This window comes from Peromyscus leucopus, chromosome 1, assembly GCF_004664715.2.
Source record: "Peromyscus leucopus breed LL Stock chromosome 1, UCI_PerLeu_2.1, whole genome shotgun sequence".
NCBI classification, from domain to species: Eukaryota; Metazoa; Chordata; class Mammalia; order Rodentia; family Cricetidae; genus Peromyscus; species Peromyscus leucopus.
The window spans coordinates 137,412,017-137,431,735 of NC_051063.1; the positions used below are offsets into that span (position 1 = coordinate 137,412,017).

The 19,719-nt window shown below is 48.4% G+C and overlaps 1 protein-coding gene across 10 annotated transcripts in view; it reads right to left on the reverse strand.

The window, feature by feature from the left end:
- Positions 1-2,129: 2,129 nt before the first annotated feature.
- Positions 2,130-19,719, reverse strand: part of Akap13 (A-kinase anchoring protein 13) — a 302,085-nt gene continuing 284,495 nt past the window's right edge. For 9 of the 10 annotated variants that reach the window (XM_037198603.1, XM_037198597.1, XM_037198599.1 and 6 more), the window contains 8 exons: positions 17,983-18,177; positions 14,125-14,286; positions 13,384-13,454; positions 12,838-12,882; positions 10,413-10,463; positions 8,913-9,362; positions 7,301-7,631; positions 2,130-6,134 (listed from right to left, as the gene is read on the reverse strand). In XM_037198603.1, coding sequence (XP_037054498.1) covers positions 6,085-6,134; positions 7,301-7,631; positions 8,913-9,362; positions 10,413-10,463; positions 12,838-12,882; positions 13,384-13,454; positions 14,125-14,286; positions 17,983-18,177 — 1,355 coding nt within the window. In that variant the 3' untranslated portion in view covers positions 2,130-6,084. The remainder of the gene's footprint in view (positions 6,135-7,300; positions 7,632-8,912; positions 9,363-10,412; positions 10,464-12,837; positions 12,883-13,383; positions 13,455-14,124; positions 14,287-17,982; positions 18,178-19,719) is intronic. The other variant, XM_037198587.1, reaches the window with a different exon arrangement.

Sequence of the window (19,719 nt, forward strand, 5' to 3'; positions counted from 1 at the left end):
TGGGTCAGCTAGTAGTTAGCTCCGTCCTCTGACTCCATCCTCTGCCAAACTTTATTGGCAGTCTCGGGTGTGTCAGAGTGCGATCACAATATCCCACGACACTCCAGGTCAGCTGCTGTGACAGGGCAGGGCTGGTTTGTGCCCAGTCTCTCTGGTCCAGTCTGCACTGTCCCATCACTCATTCTGTGGTCGCGTGGAAAGAATGGTACACCAGCCTGGCCCTCCAGTTTCTCACCATTCGCTGGGTTTTCATCAGGGCAGGCAACATCGGCTCAGGTGAGCATCCTCCTCCTTTGGATAGGAGGAATGTAGGCAAAGCTTGGGATCATGGCTTGAGGTGGTCCTGGCCCCACTTCATTCGGAGGCTGGGCAGGGTGGCCAGTTCAGGACGGCTCCCAGAAGACAAAAGAGAGAAAGGAGGTCTAGCTCCCTCTCAGCTGGCTGTTTCAAGAAGCTCCCTGATGGGCAGACTGTTCCCAGGAAGAAGTTGCAGTGAGAAGCCCGGGCTTCCAGACGATTACAGCTTTGTGGAGTAATTACCATATGAAAGAAGGTGAGGGAGCTGTAGCTTGGATGGCCGAGCTGCTGGGAAAGGAGGGAGTTGTTGGCAACCGCCCCAGAGAGGCGCTGGCTGTGGCGGGCGGTGCCTGGCCCACATTCCTCGAGTCTGGGGCACTCGCCATTCCCTCCCAGGTCCCTCCCTGTCACCACTTGGCACTCTAAGGCCTCAGGGGCACTCTTGGGGTGGCAGAACAGCTGGGACTGAGAGGAAGATTCCAGGCCCTTGGGCTGTATGTACCACAGGTAGTGGTTCTAGGCTCGGCTCTTCTGTTGTTGCTGTCAAGGAAATCAGTCTGCCTTTCTCACGTGCACACTTTCTTCCCTGGATATTTAGTCGTTGTGGCTTCTTAATGCCCCTTTCCCACTGTGGGCTTAGGTTTCTGTTTGGCTGTGTGGGCCAGTCACACTGGCTTTCCAGGCAGAGTCTTCACTGCAGGTCGGTCCCTTATAGGAAGGACACAACTGGCTACCCTTGCCGCGGGCAGTCCCTTGGGATGGAGACCTTCCAACAGCAATGGCCACTGTCACACATCAGGTTTGTGCTGTGGTGGAAGGTCCTATGCACAACGGCTCCCTTTAGGGGGTCAGCAGGGGCGTACCACCCCACTGAACGGCCACCCAGGATTCTTGGGGCCCTCTGCTTTGTGCCTGTTTTTGTGTGGTGCTCCCCCCGAACCCTATCAGCCTTGATTTCCAGACAAAAGTCTGTCTGGGGCACAGAACCAGCTACAGTGGAGGTGAGGGGCTCCATGGGAACCACTGTTCGGCAGGCTGAGCATGTCCTGACCCACTAGGGTGGGACGGATGAGCCAAGCTGGCTGCTCCGCGGGAGAGGGGCTGGAGCACAATGAGGGTCAGGGGCAGAATATGTTCAAAAGGGGGCGAGTATCCCAGGGACTTGAGGCGGGTGGGGTAATGATTGCTAAGGTTACACATGCCTCTGCTCAAAAATGTATGCGCTTCCAAGTTCATGCCCGGCAGGGTTCTTTTCTTGCTGGTTGTTGGGAATGAGGTGGGCAGAGCTGGGATCCCAAGGAGCTTTGCCTATCCATGGCTTCTGTACCTCCAAAGGGTATATAGTTCCCTAGCGTCCAGAGGGACTAAAGGGTCTTTTTGCTGATCCAGTTGGATGAGACTCATAGCAGCAGTAAGCCAGGGCTGGGGACAGCAAGCAGCCTGTGCTGTGTGTGTGAACCAGCCAGTCATACCTGGCACCCCCTTGCAGTGTTCCATGAGACAGGACTTGCTCTTAGTTCTGTAGCAGCTGCTTGGGGTTGAGGGGAGATCGGGCAGAAGTCAAGTAGGATGTAGTGTGTAGGTGGCATGGGAGCCTGAACCTTTCTGTGTTGATTTTCATGGAAGTGTGGTTTGGACTCTGACTTAGGGCAGATGGGTTCAGTGACCCTTGGAGGTGTGGGGCTGGCTCTGGGCTTTGCTCGGCGTGGAAGGCCTCCCTCTCCTCCTTGCACCCTGATCCCACCAGCACAGGAACAGCTCTCCTGGGAAGATGGCTCCGGCCAGGGTGGGGAGCGGAATACTTCTTTACCACAAATACATCATGGCAGAGATCAAGATTTCAAGGGAAATTTATTATTTTTGAAAGGTCTGAGGGGGACTTTACAAGAGTCTGAAGCCAGTAACTACAAAGGATGATAAATAAAATACAAAGCCAGTATGTTGTGGCAAATTTCCAGAAAACACATTGAAAATCTTTACAGTTCAAAACTGTTTCACTTTTATACATAATTACAAATTACTATACAGTGCTTGGGTTTAACCCAACTTTTTATTTCATAGGGCTTAGTACAGAAATGTTCATACAGCATTTGGAGACAACAAGAAGAGAGGTATAGGTGTATCCTGCCCACCTTCTGTAGCGCCCAGGCCTCAGGAGGGAACCTAAGACAAACCGACTGGGTAGGCCCATGCCAGCAGCTGGCAAGCAGGGCAGGGCTGCTGACGTTAGAGGGTCTAAGGCATAGGTCTGCGCTGCCTGCAGAGGCCCTCGGGGACTGTGGCAGGACTGTGGCAGTGGCACCTGTCTGGTTTCCAGGAAGGACACACTTGAAGCGGTGGGAGCCGCCCACCTTACACCTTAATGAGATGGAGAAGTAACTCAGGACCTGTCAATCTTTTGACGAATTACGTCATCAGGAGTGCAGGAAAAGGCCTCAGCTGCCACCTCTCCCCCCTTTAGATGGCAGCGTTAGAATACTCTGCATTTCTAAACCTGGCCAGCAGGCGACAGACTCCGAAGCTCTGGTTAACTAGGAATGTTATGCTACGTGAAAGAAGACAAGGAGCCAAACCCACTGTGCCCTCGGGCTCTGCAGGGATGGCCAGGGTCGCTGCCTCACCCAGAGGCACCCATGCATAGATGTCCAGGCACGGAAGCCCACTCTCCATGACTGTCTTTTGTGCACAGGTCAGAGTCCCATGAAACACCAAAAGCCTTGCCAAGAGAGCCTCGGGGAGAAGGAAACATTAAAGACTTGTATAGAGAGCAACTCTGAGCGAGCTCTGGCCTACGGGCCAAGGTTCCGTCCTTTCCTAAGCCTGGGTACGCTAACATCACCCCAAGGAGTTCAACATCTGTGCTTACTGCTAATACGAGGCAGTGAAGGAAACCAAGGCGTGGGCGGGGAGGGACTCTATAGGGGCAGTGTTAGTGGTGTGACCCCCAGAAGATTCAATTCGTACCTTTCGAAAAATCAATCTTGGGGAGGGCTTCCCTGCAGGTGACTCTCAAGGGGTAGGGTGGGACATGCTGGCATGCTTTTATTTTAACCCTCCCCATCTTCTAAGAAAACAGTTAACACCTTCGATTGTCTCAAAAATGAAGCCAGCTGATGAGAGGTCATTTAAAGTGCACATGTCACCCAGATGGGACGACAACTACTGAGATGATTATAATTTTTGAGAGGAGATACAATCTTCTAGAAAGTTCACTGGATTCCACAATGCTGGGGCCAATTTGCACGTGTCCCCCAAAGCAGCGATTTCTTTAGCTTGATGTACAGGCAACAGGACAGGACACAGTCCTGGCCCCTGGAAAACTACCCTTCTCCTTGAGAATCCCACAGAAGGCTGTGGACTCGGCTGAAGCAATCTCCAGGGTCCTAAGCAAAGGCACAGCAGCAATTCCCAAAGTGCAGCAGGCTCTGAGGGGCCGGGCGGTGCGGCAGGCCAGTTCTTGGCAAAAGGTTCTCTTCCTGGAGGAGGCTGGGCAGCTGAGGGGAACTCGGAGGATTACTTTCTTTTGACCTGAACTTCTCCCAACTGTCACTCAGCATTGTTTTGGGGAGTAGGGGTAGAAGTGAAATTGGTTTTTAAAAACAACCAAAGCAACTCCTCCCCTGGTTGGGAGGACACTGGAGGGCGGGAATGAAGCTTCCCGGGGGTGTGCAGTGGCTCACTGGGCATGCCAGGGAGCCTGGAGGAGTCACCAGCCTCCCTCTGCACAGGGAAGAGGGCAGGGTTTGGTCTGATGGGCTGGCAAGTCTAGGTGGTAAGCAGACCTTTTCCCTCCTAGCACAGGGGCTCCTCTGCTGCGGAAGGGTGCGGCCTCTCCCAGGGGCATTCAGAGGCAGGGCCCAGGACTGCCAGGCAAACCCTGTGCGGGGTCCGGGGCCCAACAGGCTCTGCTGTGACAGCAGTCTGGACTTGGAGGAGGAAGCAACTAACTTCTTGCTATTAAGGTTCTTGAGGGAAGTACATCATGGTTTTAGCAGGAAAAAAAAAAGTCAGACTTTAAAGAGCCAAACTGGCTTTATCAAAAAGAGGCAAAGGTAGCCGATGGGCAACTTTTAAAATCTCCAAAGAAGGACGAACACATTCCTTATGGGAGAAATAAAAAAAAAGGGGGGGGGGCGGGCGGGAAGGGTACAGTTCCCACCTCAACCCTCGAGTTCCCCTTGGGACCTTTGTGCACTTGGACAGACACTTCATTCTCTGTACTGAGAAGATGGTTCAAACTGTTGGGCCAGTACTGGTTCACTTTCAAAATAAAATAAAATAAAAACAAAGCACAAACACAAAATAAATAAAACAAATTTAGGCTAACAAATTTCACCCAGAACTCTTTCAAGTAAACTGAAAGATAAATATCTGCATCTGCAAGTCCAGCTTGCAGGGTATCAGCAAGCACCAAGTCACAGGTTTGTCTCTGCACAACTCTGTTCAAAGCCCCGTGCTTTGGAGGGTGACACCAGGAACCCAAGGCCACGTGTGAAGCACAGACCCCAGCATACCCCTCACGGGGAGTACCCCGAGGGACAGGTAAGCGAGCCTTCGAGGGTACGTTACCAATGAACTGCCCTGCACACACAAGCTGGTGAAAGCCTCAAGCATGCAGAGATCAACACATGGAGATGGAGGGCGAGAGGAGAGACAGGCTCCAGGGTAAGAGCACAACCAAGCAGACTGCATCTGAAAACCGTCTATGAGGAGGCCTCGTGACTGAAGAGAGGGCACCCAGCCACGCTTCAGGGCCAGCTCCCCTGTCTGTACTGGCAAAACCACCAGAGAGACTTAACTCCTGAACCTGAATCTACTTTTCAGCCAGTAATCCTAAAGCAGGGCATGGAGAGGCCTCAGGGTACAGACTAGTCCTGGGCAGGGGGCTGGGAGCACCAACAGGGTGCATGCTTTCCCACAGGAAGGTCCAGTAACAACTAGAAAGTGTCATACTGAGGACAGTGGTGACGAGTCCTCTCTACTTCCTCTGTGCCCAGAGCATTTCCACAGGCACCTAGCACAGCAGTATGTTTCTTCCTGATTTGAATATGAAGTGTGAGATAGTTAGTTCAGCCTAGAATAGAGATCCAGGTGGTACAAACAACCTGCTTTTCGTACACATCAGGCCTCTCACTGGTTTCACAAACATCCTGTTGTTCTTCCTAAAATAAAATGAGGGATACATACAAAGAGGGGTGGTGTGTGCGCAGGGGCTGTTTTAAGGGACCCGATCTCAGAGGACCGCAGGGTCAAATACTGTATCTCCACACGCCACCTGGCAAGTCAGGCGCTTGCTCTTGGCCTAGGCTATCCTGATGTGCACACAGCTGGCGTACTCCGTGTGTACATGCAGATGGTCACTGTTCGCAGATGAAGTCTACACTATCTGCTCTTGGGTTCTGGTTGTATTCCCCCAAAGACTAGGCAGGGTTTCAGACCTCACTTGGAGAAACTCTTGGAGCCTGTAGGGAATCCTGACATGTCCCAAACTATTTCCTACGTCTAGGGTCACTACTTTCAGTGGAACACCCTGAGTAAGGCCAGGCCCACCCAAGTCCTGGGCAGTCACGGATCACGGCGGAAGTGGAGTCTGAGCGTCCTTCTCCGCCCCGACACACTGCTGTTTGTCTTTCTTGTCCAGGACCCGGGATAGCTCAGGAGGACTGGACGCTGAGGGGCAGTGGGCGTCCAGTGTAAGAGACTCGTGCTCAGGGGCCGCACGAGTGCCGCAGCGACACCGCTGTCGGGTCAGGGTTGGAGGGTGGCTGCCCCGGCAGAGGAGACGGGTCAACAGAAGATCTCTTCACCCTCTGCTGACACTTCCGAAGCAGGACCATCTGCAACCGCGAAACCGAGAGTGAAAACACGGCTCTTCTGACGTCACTTCCTATCCTGCCAAGTTTCTGTGTTCAGACAGGTGACTGGGGTTCTTGGCACACACTGAGTAGTCTGCAGAGTGACTGACCTTCACACAGCACTAGTGTTCATGTTTATGAATAGGCCTAAGAGATGTAAATCTCCCACACGGAAGGAAGTCTTACTGTGAAGGCAGCCATAGCAAGGGATCCCGGACAATGTGGGATCCAAACAAGGAGACTCTGTGAGCACCCTAGAGAACCTCTCAGCTCCAGTTCCTAACTTCTCCCAGGGAAATGAATAGATAGATGATCTGCTTATGCATCTGGAAGGTCAACACCCAATCTTGCCACTGTATTGGTTACTAGAGTAAGCCTAGCAAGATAGTGAGGGCTTGGATGACTTCCATTAGGTGAGTTAGTTCCTCAGTTGGGAGAATGCTCCAGAAATGAAACCTGTACTCCTCATGCAGGAGGCCCAGAACACTGGGTCTTGGATGCTCATTGCACAAGCAAACTTTTTGAAAAACAGTATGCATGTTTTCCCTGCATGTACAAAGTTATGTACAACAGGTTCATGCATACATTCGGCCCACAGTGGTCAGAAGAGGGCATCAGATCCCCTGAAATGGGAGTTACAAGTGGTTGTGAGCTGCTGTGTGGGTGTGGGGAACTGGACCTGAGCCCTCTGCAAGGGCAGTGACTCCGACCTCAGAGTCATCTATCCCTCCAGCCCTTGGACAAGCATTCTTTCCACGTGTCTCACGTGCATGGATGCCAGAGGCTTATCATCATCATCATTATTATTATTATTGCTACTATTATTATCAATTTGGAGACAGAGTCTCTCACTGAACCCGGAGCTCACCAATGTGACTCCACTAGCTTGTGGGTGAGCTGCAGGGATTCTCTTGCCTCTGCCTCTCACCTCTGGGGACAGAATTCAGGTCCTCATGTTCGAATGGCAAGCACTTTACCAACTGGGTCATCTTGCACGGATACTCCTGCACAAGTATTCTCAGCAGGTGGGCCCAGGGGGCGGGGCAGCTTGGCTTTTGTACACCTGACCTCTTTTGTTTTTTCCTCTCCCAGTCCCTCACTACCCTCTCTTATAGAATGCAGACACCATGGCCACGGGGACAACTCACCACCAGGCTGAGCGCGGCCTCCTTTGCTCTTCTTTTTCTTCTCCTTCTTCTCCTTCGGCTTAGCTAACCCAAAAAGGCGGGTGGAAGTGGAGGTGCTGGGTGGGGCTTGGCTCTGCCCCTCTGGTACTTTTGTCTGGCTCGTTGAACTCAGTATATGAAAAGACCCCTTGTCTTTGTGTGTCCGAGAGATGCTGTTCCTTTTAGGAGACACCAAGAGTTCTGAGTCCAATGACCCTGATTTGGTTATGGAAGGGGCAGCTGGCAAGGAGAACTCATCCGGATTGGGCAAGAAGGACGGGACTCGCATCAGCCTGGCATGTTTATTCGAAACCTGCGTATGTCCAAGAGAAGGCATTTAAAATGTGAAGTCGTCAGCATCTCAGCAGCCACACTCGGAAGAACGTACTGTAATCAGGACTGCATGTAACTGCTCCTTCTCAGGTACTATCTATGAGCACGTTCAAGCCATCACGTCCAATACTGATGTCATTCTTATCTTTTTGATGAGGCAACTCAAAAGAGAACTCCCACTCCCTGGAGAAGCAGGATAGCGGCCCATCTAAAGACCTATTCACACAAGAGTGCAGATAGCACTTCAGGGCAGACATTATGGACCTGGCCTGAGCATTCCAGAAGAGCATCATATCCCACCTGTGTTCTCTGCTGCCTGGGAACCAACCCTCCCTTGTCAAAATCCTGCTGATTTTACCGGGGTGTGAGTGGATCCACCCTTCTGCTAGAAAATGCAGCAGCGCCACTGGCTGCCCTGCTAGGGACTTGAGAAGCTCTTCTGAAAAGGCAGTACTGCCTGACCCTGGCAGAATTCAGTTTCCTTTCAGGGTCCAAGGTCAATTAAAGGGCAACGTGACAGCAGTTTTGAAAGACAGGGAGATGCGCGCACTACCAGACTACCCATCTGCCTCCAGTGCCCGTGGTCCAGGACAATCACACATTATCTCTTTACAGTAACATGAGACTCGGCATGTCGAAGGACAGAAAGCCTTCCTGAACAAGCAGCAGCTACTGAGAAAAGAAGAGCACGGAAGAGCATCAAACCAAACCATGCCTTACACAGAGTGTAGGTGTTGAATAGGTCTGCTCAGACAGCATCTGTGACCACCTTCTATCACTTGCTGGGCTCCTCCACCTGTCTCTGACCTCCGCTGATCCTCTCAACAGAAGGAGCCTGTAGCAGAGCTAATCTTGCTGTCTCGTGACCACAGGCATGTAGGTCCGAAGGGCGCCTCTATCCTTGGTACGCTTCCTATTTGTGGGGACACATGCCCGATCTACCATGTGCTACAGGACCAGGGCTAACTGCTACTCTTCTCTCAGGCATGCTGAGGCTGCTCTGGTCCAGGCTGGTGGCTGAGAAAAGCGTTTGCTAGCTTCAAGGACCCACTGACGTCTCTGTGCTACGATCTCAACACATCTGCCACCATCCCCAATCTCCTCCCCTTGTTCAGGGTAAGGCAAAGCTGCTGTACAACACGAAATCTCTCCTCGGTTCTCTTCCACGTGGCTCCTATAACCACCCTCAGTCACGGCCCGGTCTCCACAGCAGGATGCCCCTCCCTCCCCGTCTCCTGGCCTGGCACAGGCTCTTAGGTACCTGGCAAAGGTCCTGATCCATCTGCCTCTGGCTGAGCCGCTCTGCATCCCGCTTCAGCTGCTCCTGTTCTCTCTCCAGCTGTTTCTGGGCAGCCCGGAGCCGCTCCAGATCACACTGGTAAGTGCCCTTCTTCTGCTGGAGCTCTTCCCGGTCCCTCTCCAGGTCCTGCTGCCTGCGGCGGACTGTCTCCTCCCGCTCGGCCAGCTTGGCCTCGCGGTCTCTGAGCTCCTGCTCCCGGGCCTCCCACTCCCGCTCCCGGCGGCGCTTTTCCTCCAGGTGCTGGGCCTGCTGCTTCTGCAGGTTGGCCAGGTCCTGGCGCTGCTTCTCCAGGCTCCGCTGCTTCTCCTGCTCAATGAGAGAGCTGGGGCGGGACGCGCTCCTTGTCAGGACCTTCTCTGTCAGCACCAGCTTCTGGTCCTCAATGTAGCTATCTTGTTGCAGCACAACACCCTGTCACAGTAGAGAGGACAGTCATGCCACCCACTCAGGCCCAGGAGAAAAGCCACCTGCAGGGATCCTTCCCTGACCCCACACTAGGGTACGGGACAGAATGACGCCCCTCTCCTGTTTTAAGGGTTTGGTCTTACAACACTGTGCTCCAGGGCAACTTTGGGCAGTTCTCAAACCGTGTCAAAGATAGGGGAACTCAATTTTGTCAGGCCTGGTTATCTATTTTCTCTTTAAGCTAAAAAAAAATTTCGCAGGATGATTGCCAGCTGGAGGCCACCCTAGGCTATACAGCAAATTCAAAGACTGAGCTACACTGTAAGACTGGATTGTAAAACCAAAGGATTGGAGTTGTAATTTAGTGATAGGGCACTTGCCTAGTATGTACAAGGTTTTGTCCAAAGCACTATTAAAAACAAAACAAAACCCAGCAAAAAAAAAATTTCAATTTATTTTGCATGTGTATGCATGCATGTGCCAAAGAGAACGTGTGGAGATCGGAGGACAACCTGTGGGAGCCAGTTCTGCCCTTCTCCCATGTAGGTCGTGAGGACTGAACTCGGGTAGTCAAGGCAGGCATGTTGACCTGCTGAACCATCTCACTAGCCCTGGTCATACAGTTTCTGGAATTCTTGGTGGTACTCTGGGGTGAGATGAGTGTGTATGCTGTGCAGGAGGGAGGAGGTAGGAGGGAGACAGGCAAATTCTTCAAGAAAGGAAGGCACCAGAAAGAGGGTGGTCCCTGGGGAGTACCACAGAGCATGAGAGCACCACCCTATACAGACACCACGGAGAGACAAGGGGAGGTTTCCTGAGGGGAGACAGCCTCTGGTGAAGGCCCCACACTATCCAGCAGGTCCGAGAGTCAAGCAGCTGCTCTCTAACTGTGGTCTGGAAGGACCACGCGCTGTAATGTCTTCACTTTCTCAACCAGAAGCCAATCTTTGCTTATTTGCCAACAAGTAACTTATAAATCTGGAAGACAGAGGTCAATAAAGTCTCTGTGCTGTGTTCTCTGAAGAGTAAGCACACAGACAAAGAAGGCACAGGTACCTGCAGCATGCTCAGGAGTTCGTGGAGGTGAACAATGCTCCGGACAACCTGCTAGCAGAGGAATAAACAGTCATTTCAGTTTTTCTGATGCAAAAACACCACACGGTTGTAACATCTTCAGAACACAACAAGACACTACATTTTAATGAAATCTTTTAAAATTGAAAGACTCCAAGAGAGTAACTGAATGCAAGCAGCCAAGATTAAAGTGATCTGCGTGTGCACGCATGTGTATACATCTATTAAAAGGCACTACACAAAGCTTCCACTTTCTAAATTGGCAGACGTAAAAATAGTATATTCCTCAAAGTTAAAGCAAAAGAATGCTCTGAAAATTTATACTAAGTTTATTAATAATAATCAAGGGCAAAGGAAAAATATTCAATTTCTCTAAAAAAAAAAGTCTTCATTTCTGGAAAACTTTAAGTTAGAAACCTTGGTTCATACACACACTGAACAAAAATACAATACATCCCATTTAAATTACAAGCATAAGGGCTGGAGAGACGGCTGGGTGGGCAGGAGCACTGGGGTTGATTCCAAGTACCCACATGGCAGCTTACATTGTGTGACTCCAGTCTCAGGGCATGCCCTGACCTCTTCTGGCCTCTGCAGGCACCAAGGGGGCTAATACCCATACACATAAAATAAAATTTAAAAAAAAATCATAAAAGAATTAGAAGAAAATGCAAGAGGAGATAAGGAATATCCTAGTTTAGAAACAGGACAGAAATACAAATCAGCAATTTACAGAAGAAATACAAACAGCTAATTATATAAAACGTTAAAGGTATGCAGTGACTGAGGTATAGCTCAACAGTTGAGGTTCTGGGTTCAATGCACAGAGCACATATATACACGTTTGCAATGTCAATTTAAAAACGGCAGTGCTCAATGCTGGGGAAAGAGAACGAGGATGGATGGACACACACTAGCTCCTTTCTCAAAGTAATGTGTTGAAGAAAATCAAAGAGCCATGTAATAAGTGCAATGTGCAGAAAAGCAGAAGAGGGATTAACCACCAGAGAGCTCCACCTCCAGGACGCGACAGGAGCAGCTGACATGAGCTTGTTTAGTGGCAGGCATTGCGCTCCTGTGTCTTGGGAAAATGTCTGACACATTGAGAGACCTCTGGAAGGTCACACACACGAGCATGTGATGGATAAGAAAAGGGCAGACGCAGACACTTAACTGTTATTACTCTTCAGTGATGGGTTATGCTTAAATTCATTTGATTTCAGTTACTAGTCTTTACATTTTTCTTTTTATAACACTTAAGCCAAGCTTAGTTCTGGGAACCTTTTCTCATCGCTCACACTGAATTGTAACAGAAGGCTCGGAAGCCTGCGGACTGCAGCTGTGCAGTGGCAGCGTGAAAGCCTGGCACATTATTTCCCCCCAGACTTCCTCAGTAAGTACAGGGGACCTCGCCACATGGAAAAAGTCAGCTGACAGCTCATTTCAGGAGACAGATAGAGAGCAGCAGCCTACAGGGCCCAGGCCCTGGTTCTGTCAGGGGAGTCCCTCAGCAAACTCCTCCGCCAACAAACACAAAACAACATCCTCTGGATGTTTGAGGGGGAATGGGGAGGAGGAAGTCATTTGAAATTTCAAAACAAAACTCCCGGGAGTTTAATAAACACAACAAGGAAGAACGAAATGCAGGAAACAGCCCTGCGAGACACCTGGAAAGGCATGGGTTCAAGTGTGCAGGACACAAAAGCAAGGCTCAGCATGAGCGCCTGTCTAGGAGACAGCAGTGACCCAGAAGCTGATTCCCACAGGCATCAGGGGTGGGGCTTAGTGACAGCAGAACCCCGGGAGGGGAGGAGCAACACAGCCCAGCCCAGGTCTGATTCTCCACTGGGAGGACTTCAGGCTCCCTGGCAGGAAAGGAAGGGTCCAAAGAGGTCAACTCAGTAAGGCTAAGGAATTACTAAGGAGAATTTGCCACAGGTTTAACTCGCAGGTGCTAGACCTGGGGCCACTGGGATCCTTTCCCCTACAGGAAAAGCTGCTACAGATTTTACCCAGTGGGCCCAGACTGAAGGCACCAAGGAGGCTTCAGAGCTATATGGTGGCCCACGCCTTTAATCCCAGCACTCAGGAGGCAGAGGCAGGTGGATCTCTGTGAGTTCAAGGACAGCCTGGTCTACAAAGTGAGTTCAGGGACAGCCAGGCTACATAGAGAAACCCTGTCTCGAAGAATGACATATGGAAATGGGGGTGGGGTGGGGAGAGAATCAGAGAGATCCAGTCATAGTATACAACACTCTGGCAAAGTATCAAGACAGTGTCTTATACCTAGGAAATGTACAGCTATACTCTTCAGTTATAAAATATTAAAGCCACAAGATACTTGTAACAGCAAAACAAAAATATTCTTAACCCAATAAATACCCTAGATAGTTCAAGGAATCCTTACCTCACTGTTTCTTTTAAGCATAAATACCAGGTTAGCATTTCCACCCTATAAAACAACAACAAAATGCATTAAAAATGAAAATCTTAATGTAAAAATATACTCGATGCGTTTCTAAGTTACATTTTTCTACTTTCCTTTTTCTACCATAGCCTTTCCTTGGAGGGCATCAAGAGAAGAAGTTGAACTAGTTTTTACTAAAAACAAAACAAAAAAACAAAACAACCCAACAACCCTGCGGAGCAGGATCAGGATGGCATGGGGGCACCACACAGGCTGTTTAACGAACCTGGTCCTGCCAGGGCCCAGCAGAATCGGGTCTGTAAAGAGGACACTCTAAGCCAGGGGGCCCAAAGCACCAATAATATGGTCTTCTCAACTGTATGGTTAGCTCTAAGAATGCGCTTTCCCTAGAAAATGAAGTTTTATTATGAGTGGCAAGCTGATTCCTGAGCCAGATCAAGGAAAGATGCTTCAAAAGGGTACGAACGAAGTCCAAGGAGGTGCCAAGAGGTTCACAGACGTGAGTGCTTTTCTAGAAAATCTTACCTTTTTCAGACCACTGTCTGATTCTGTTCTCCTGAGATCCTGGCCGTCGTCACCTTCTTCTTTCTCTCCTCCTAAACAAAGCACAACAGATGAAAATACAGACAGTTTAGGGGTATTAATACTTCTGAATCCTGTTAATACCAAAGACTTAAAAACAAACAAACAAAAAGACCAGGAAGCCACTCGGTGGCACTCGGCCACGAGTCACAGCTTCACTAATGGGGAAGCAAGAAAACGAAATCCAAACAGAAGGAAACAAAACCCCAACGCAGCTTAGCACCCCTTATTTGAGCTTCGGATTTTTGAATCCATGTAATAACAAGATACTTGGAAGCTGCGGCTCTGTCCAGACACAGAATTATTGAATGTCTCACAGACACTTCTGCACACAGCCTGGAAAAAAGGTTATATGATGTTCTGAGCACACTTGTGTTCTCGGTGCAACTTTTCATGTGCGGAGTTTGCAACGGTGACATGTCAGAACATTCTGAACTATGGAGCAGTTTGGACATCAAATTTTCAGATTAGAGCTGCTCAAGGCCTCTGGCTACAGTAAGCTCAGCTGGGGAGCAGGAAAAAAAAAAAAAAAAAAAGCTTATTGTCCCAAACGAACATGATTCTGACAGGAATTCTTGAGTGTTTGAGACTCCCGTGAAGACATTTACTGATGAAGGGACAGAGGAGATGGAGCCACCAGAACCCAGGTCACAGTGAGCTGCAAAGGAATAATGGGTGGGTCACCTTTGGAAGCATTCATCTGATGACAGTCAAATCCTCCAAAGGTCTCTGCTCTCCGGGGCAAGGATATGGGGCCGGCCATGACTTCCTGCTCAACAGGGCTGCTGACGGACTGTCCGAGTGTGCCACCAAGACTTCCGCTCACCAAACCCTGGAGGATCTCCACTGGAATAAAGCAAACAAAACACTCAGGTGGATATCTATTTTTCATTAAGAGGAAAAAAATGTCATGGCTACCTGTGATATGTACAGACTGGATCAGAAAATCCCAAAGAATAGGTAAATTTTCCTGCCTAGAGGGTCTTGGGCCGCCACATGTTTCAGTTGGGCTGTACTGGACATGAAGAGACAAATTTCACCCTTCCCTCCAACGGCCTGAAAATCCACAGGGAACAGGAGGGCAGAGTGATTGACTGGGAGGAATATGCTTTCTAGAATTAGAGGCCAGTCAGCATACAGGTCCAAGGAAAATTGAGCCAGTTTGAGGACGGCAAGTAACTCCAGCAGGAGCAGGTGGGCGTCAGGGGCCGAAAAAGCTCAAGCATCTGGATCTTCCAATCTAAGGTTAACTGTTAACTTGAGATCTTCCCTAGGGCAAGGCGAGAGGAAAGAACAGGAGAGGAACAGGGGTGAGGGAGAAAGAAGAGCCAGATGGAGTCAGAGGTAGAAAAAAAATCTCTTAACAAGCATCAAATTTTAATAAGGCATAGAAACAGTATAAAAATATAATTAAAAAGGTTTGAGTCTATTTTTTTTCTAAGTTTAGTTTTTTTTTTTTTGAGAAATGGTCTTACTGTGCATTCCAAGCAGACATTGAACTCAGAGATCTGCCCACCTCTGTCTCCTGAGTGCTGGGATTAAAGGAGTGTGCCACAAAGCCTAGCAAGAAACATTATTTGAAGGTAAAAATTTCATGGGAAAAAACCGAGCAAGTAAAAAATACGGACGTCAAATCCCATGAGAAAACACGAATGTAACTTCCTATAGATAATCAGAGCGCAGCAGAAAGATGTTTCAATTAAACAAACAAGATAAACACACTGAGGAAATGATGCAAACCACAAAAGAACTTAAGTCAAAATGAGAAAAACCAAAGTCGGTGCAGCGGCCCCTTTGCCATCTCAGCTCAGGAGACCGAGGCGGAAGATGCAGGTTGAGGCCAATGTGGTCTCCCAAACATGGCCTTAGCTTAAAAAAACTAGAAACATAGAACAAGTGAAACGCAGACCAGGCAGGAAAAATAATCACAGAAAGCAAAACGAAACAAACACGTAAGAGAAATGCACCCCAGAGAAGACGGGTTAAGCAGTAGGCAAAGGAATATTAAAAGTGACAAATACTGACCCTGGGCAAGGAAGCTGTATGGTATGGCAACTGGGTTGAAGAAGAAAACCAAAGCCAGAGAACAGAGAAAATACAAAGAATTGCAATTCAAGAACATTTTTTTCTGAAATTGAAACTATTTGTCACCATGTTATTAAATAGACAGTGAGCCGACAACTACCAACCATATGGCACACTCTATAAAAATATTTGGAGTTAAAAACATCCTTTGAGCACCTAGGCAAAAAACACGTGACTCATATGGAGAAAATCAGATTGTTACTATCCTCTAAGAAGGATGGAAAAATGATTTGATATGAGAATCATTAACATATTCAGATAAGAAAGTACGAGCCAAAGATTTCATATCCAGATTTTCAAGTAGAAAGAGCACAAATCAATTAAGAAGTCAGAAATATTTTGATGGGGCTTTGAGGACACTGACTGAAGGACAGGGTTCTACAAGTGTGTGTTTAAAGAACCAACACTACAGGTCAGGCTAGGAGCAGAGTCTAATGAATGCTGACAGACTACATGAGCAGACACAGTTTAACTACTGAAGAAGGAACGCAGAATGGGAGACAGTCTTGTGTGTCAAACTGTACTGGCAAGAATAGCAGTGTTATTCTTACACAAGTTACCAGTGTTAAAGCAGGATTAAGACATTACTATGGGGTATTCTTTCTAATGTATTTATAATTAAAACCATTATTTATTCCATGTGTGTGTGAGCCCATGCACATGGGGGGGGGGAGGCATGAGTGTGGAGGTCAGAGGATAACTTGCAGCAGCTGGTTCTTTACTTTCATTATATGACTTCTAGGAATCAAACTCAGATCATCAGGCTTTGCAGCAGGTACCTTTCCCTAAAGTAGGCCATCTCATTGACCTAGGAGAGGATATTCTAATTCCATAATGTATCCTAGAGAAGGAATACCCCCATGTGGAAAGGACAGACATGTATAAGTGACTAAGTTTTTAAAAAGAAGGCAACCTGTAATCCCTAATTTGATTCGCTACATTCAAGTGAATTTACATTATTGAAGCCACTCTCTAGCTTGGTCCACTGAAAAGGACAACATAGTAATGACTAAAAATCTCATAGCAATGACTATCTGCAGTACCTAAATAAAGATCTTAAAATACTTTTCATTAAAGGAGACCAGAATTCTCAAAGAAATGAATGGATCAGCAAACAACCAAGAATAGCTTAACTCCAGCAAGCAAGGCCATGCCACAGATTTAGAAGCCACAGGAATACTAGTCAAGTGGGGAACACTGAGCTTTACATGAGGTTGAGAACTGCTCGATGATCTAGAACGCATTAAGTATGTTTAAATCCATGAATCCAAAAGCAACTCATTTTGGTGCTGGGTACTGAACACAAGGCCCCTCAGGCATGCAGCGCTCTACCCCAGAGCTATACTGCAGCCTCCTAACAATGTGTACAAAATAGTGCAAGTGCTACCAGAGGATTCACACAGACCAGTTTATTGAAAACTGGCACATAACAGAAGAAGCCCCTTCCCTGCAGGATTCATCCTTTTATCCAACTGTTCCTATGTCACAGAAAAAGAACTAACTAGGTCCCGATGTTTCAACACCACAGGAATCTTAGTAAATCCATCAAGTCTGAGAAGTTCAGCTTCTGAAATCAGCTGTGATTGACAAACCATATGGAAAAATCTGACCAGTGGTTCAAACAGAACAGCTAATCGGAAGATTAACTGCACGGCAAGGGTGGGGATGGTGGGCTTGCGGGATGGCTCAGCAGGTATGTGGGACAGTTATACGTCAACTCGACACCAACTAAACTTATCTGAGAGTAGGGAACCACAATAGAGAAAATGCCTCCATAAGACTGGGCTGTGGGCAAGCCTGGGAGCAGCATCCCTCCATGGCCTCTGCATTATTAGCTCCTGCCCTGTGTGAGTTCCTGTCCTGACGTCCTTCAATAATGGACTACAATAAGGACGTGTAAGGCAAATAAACCCTCTCCTCCTCAACTTGCTTTTGGTCATGGTGTTTATCACAGCAATAACAACCCTCAGTAAGACAGCAGGTAAAGGCATTCACCATGGAGCCACGCCTGATGATCCAGAGTCTGATCTTTGGGACCTACATGGTGGTCCCAGACTCCCCAAGTTGTCCTCTTACCTTCATATGTATATCATGGGATGTGTAAACCCACTCATGTGCACATACATGGTAAATACACTAGTGTAACTTTAAAAATTAAAAAGAAGGGGCAAGTACTTAAGTGATTATGGATATAAGTTAGGGCAGCTGCTCCCGTTAGGAGGATGTTAAGTGTGATGGGGACATACAAAGGCTTTCAGGGTATCTGCCACGGTTCTTTCTTAACTTGGGTAGTGACAGTAAAGGATGTTTACCTGACAATTTAACTTCAGTGACGTTGGAAAGTTTTTTTTTAATACTGCTGTTTGTTTTATAGTAACAGCAAGCACTGGTAGGGGACGTGAGTGTGCAGATCTCTCCAGGACAGGCTGGAGAGGGCCAATGGTGTGTGTAAATTACCTTCACTTATTGCACTTTTCATCAGCGGCCCTCCTTTGAGAGCCTCCTCCGTGTTGGAGCGGAAGAGGACTCTCGGGCTGTGCGTTGGGGAGCAATCCTCGGGCAAGGGAGTGCTGCACTCTGTCATGTCCCGGAAAATCATCTCCTTCTCCTCCAGCAAGAGGAGGATCTGCTGGTCCTTCTGTTGAAGTTGTTCTGCAAGGCAAATGGAGAAAGGGCCTGACTTGTCTGGAGCTAGGGATCACAGATGGCTGAGAGATGAGCACCCCCTAGTGGCGGTTATGGAAAGGCCCGAGACAGTACAGCATCAGGCTTCTGCACTCTGAAACTGCCCTGGATTCTTTTCTGAGAACACCAGCATTTCTTGCCTAACTAGTCTGTGCTTTGTTTCTGCTCCTCTCCTGTCTATTTCTCTTCACCACACTGTGGCTTTGACTCCTTTCTGCAACTGCCTTAATTACAGAATCCAAAGAGTTAAGAGTTAATTTGAGGTCTTTTCCTGCAAGGACAATTACCCCCTTTCTGAAACAATCTCCTACCCGTGCCGCACTGAGGACATCAGTTTCTCCCATGGGGCATTCTATGGGTCCTCCATCTGCAATGGAATGGCACAGCTGGCCTGCCCTCTATACTCTATCCATTTTGCTCCTGGGGCTCCCATGCATTGTCAGCTGCCTCTTGTACGCTGGTGATCCCCAGCAAGCACCCCCAAACCTACTTTATTTCCTGACCATCAGACCCGAGTCAACTATCAGGTAACTATCTCAACCAAGAGGGTGCTCTCGTGACGTCAGAAGCCAGTCTTTTCCAGCCGATTCACCTTCAGTTTATAGTCTCTTCCTTAGCCAGCAGTCTTTATCTCCCAGTGGATTCTCCTTCTCACTCTGTCCCATCTCTCGCCCTCAGTTGACTAGTTTTTGTTTGGCTGTTTTTCTAAGTTTGTTCTTTGACGACTTCATACATGTATAAAGCATATTCTTTGACCCTAATTTCTTTTCTACCCTTAGTATCCAGTTTCGAAGTAGTTTTCCTACATCCATGACTTTGCTGTTTGGTTTTTTTGAGACTCACTGAGTGTAACCAGGTTCATCTGTGTGACATCCATTGGAGCCAAATGAACTCCTCCACGGGGACTTCAGGCTACATTGCCCTTCTTCCCAGACCCATCAGCAGGGAGGGGGAGAGCCCCGAGCTGTCCTGCACTGACTCTGGATGGGCCCATTGCAGGCCCATAGCTGCTGTGAAGTCCAGACCGTAAGCACCATGCTATGCCCAGAAGACAGCACTCACAGCCTTTCTCCCTATCCTGACGCTCTTTCTTTCCACTTCTTCCACCACGTTCCCAGACCTCAGAGGGAGTGGTATAATGTCTTCCTTAGGGCTGAACACTCAGTTGTCACTAACTTATTCTCAGCATCTTGAACAGGCCTATGTCTCTGCATTCACCACTCTTCTTTGTAGATCAGCTTCTCCGATTGAGGCTGGAAGTAGCATTTTGATTAATAACCTCATTTCTTCAACTGTCCACTTTCCCACTCATCTCTCACTAACCTATTCTAAGGATCTCCCAAGTGGTCCATTTCCAGTGGCACCGCTACTTCCTCAAGCAATTCTCCTACAAGGATCCAAAACTTGAAAAAAAAATTACATTGAAAAGTATAGCATTCCCAGGGCTGGAGAGATGGCTTGGTGGTTAAGAGCACTTGCTTTTCCAGAGGACTCGGGCTCAATGCCCAG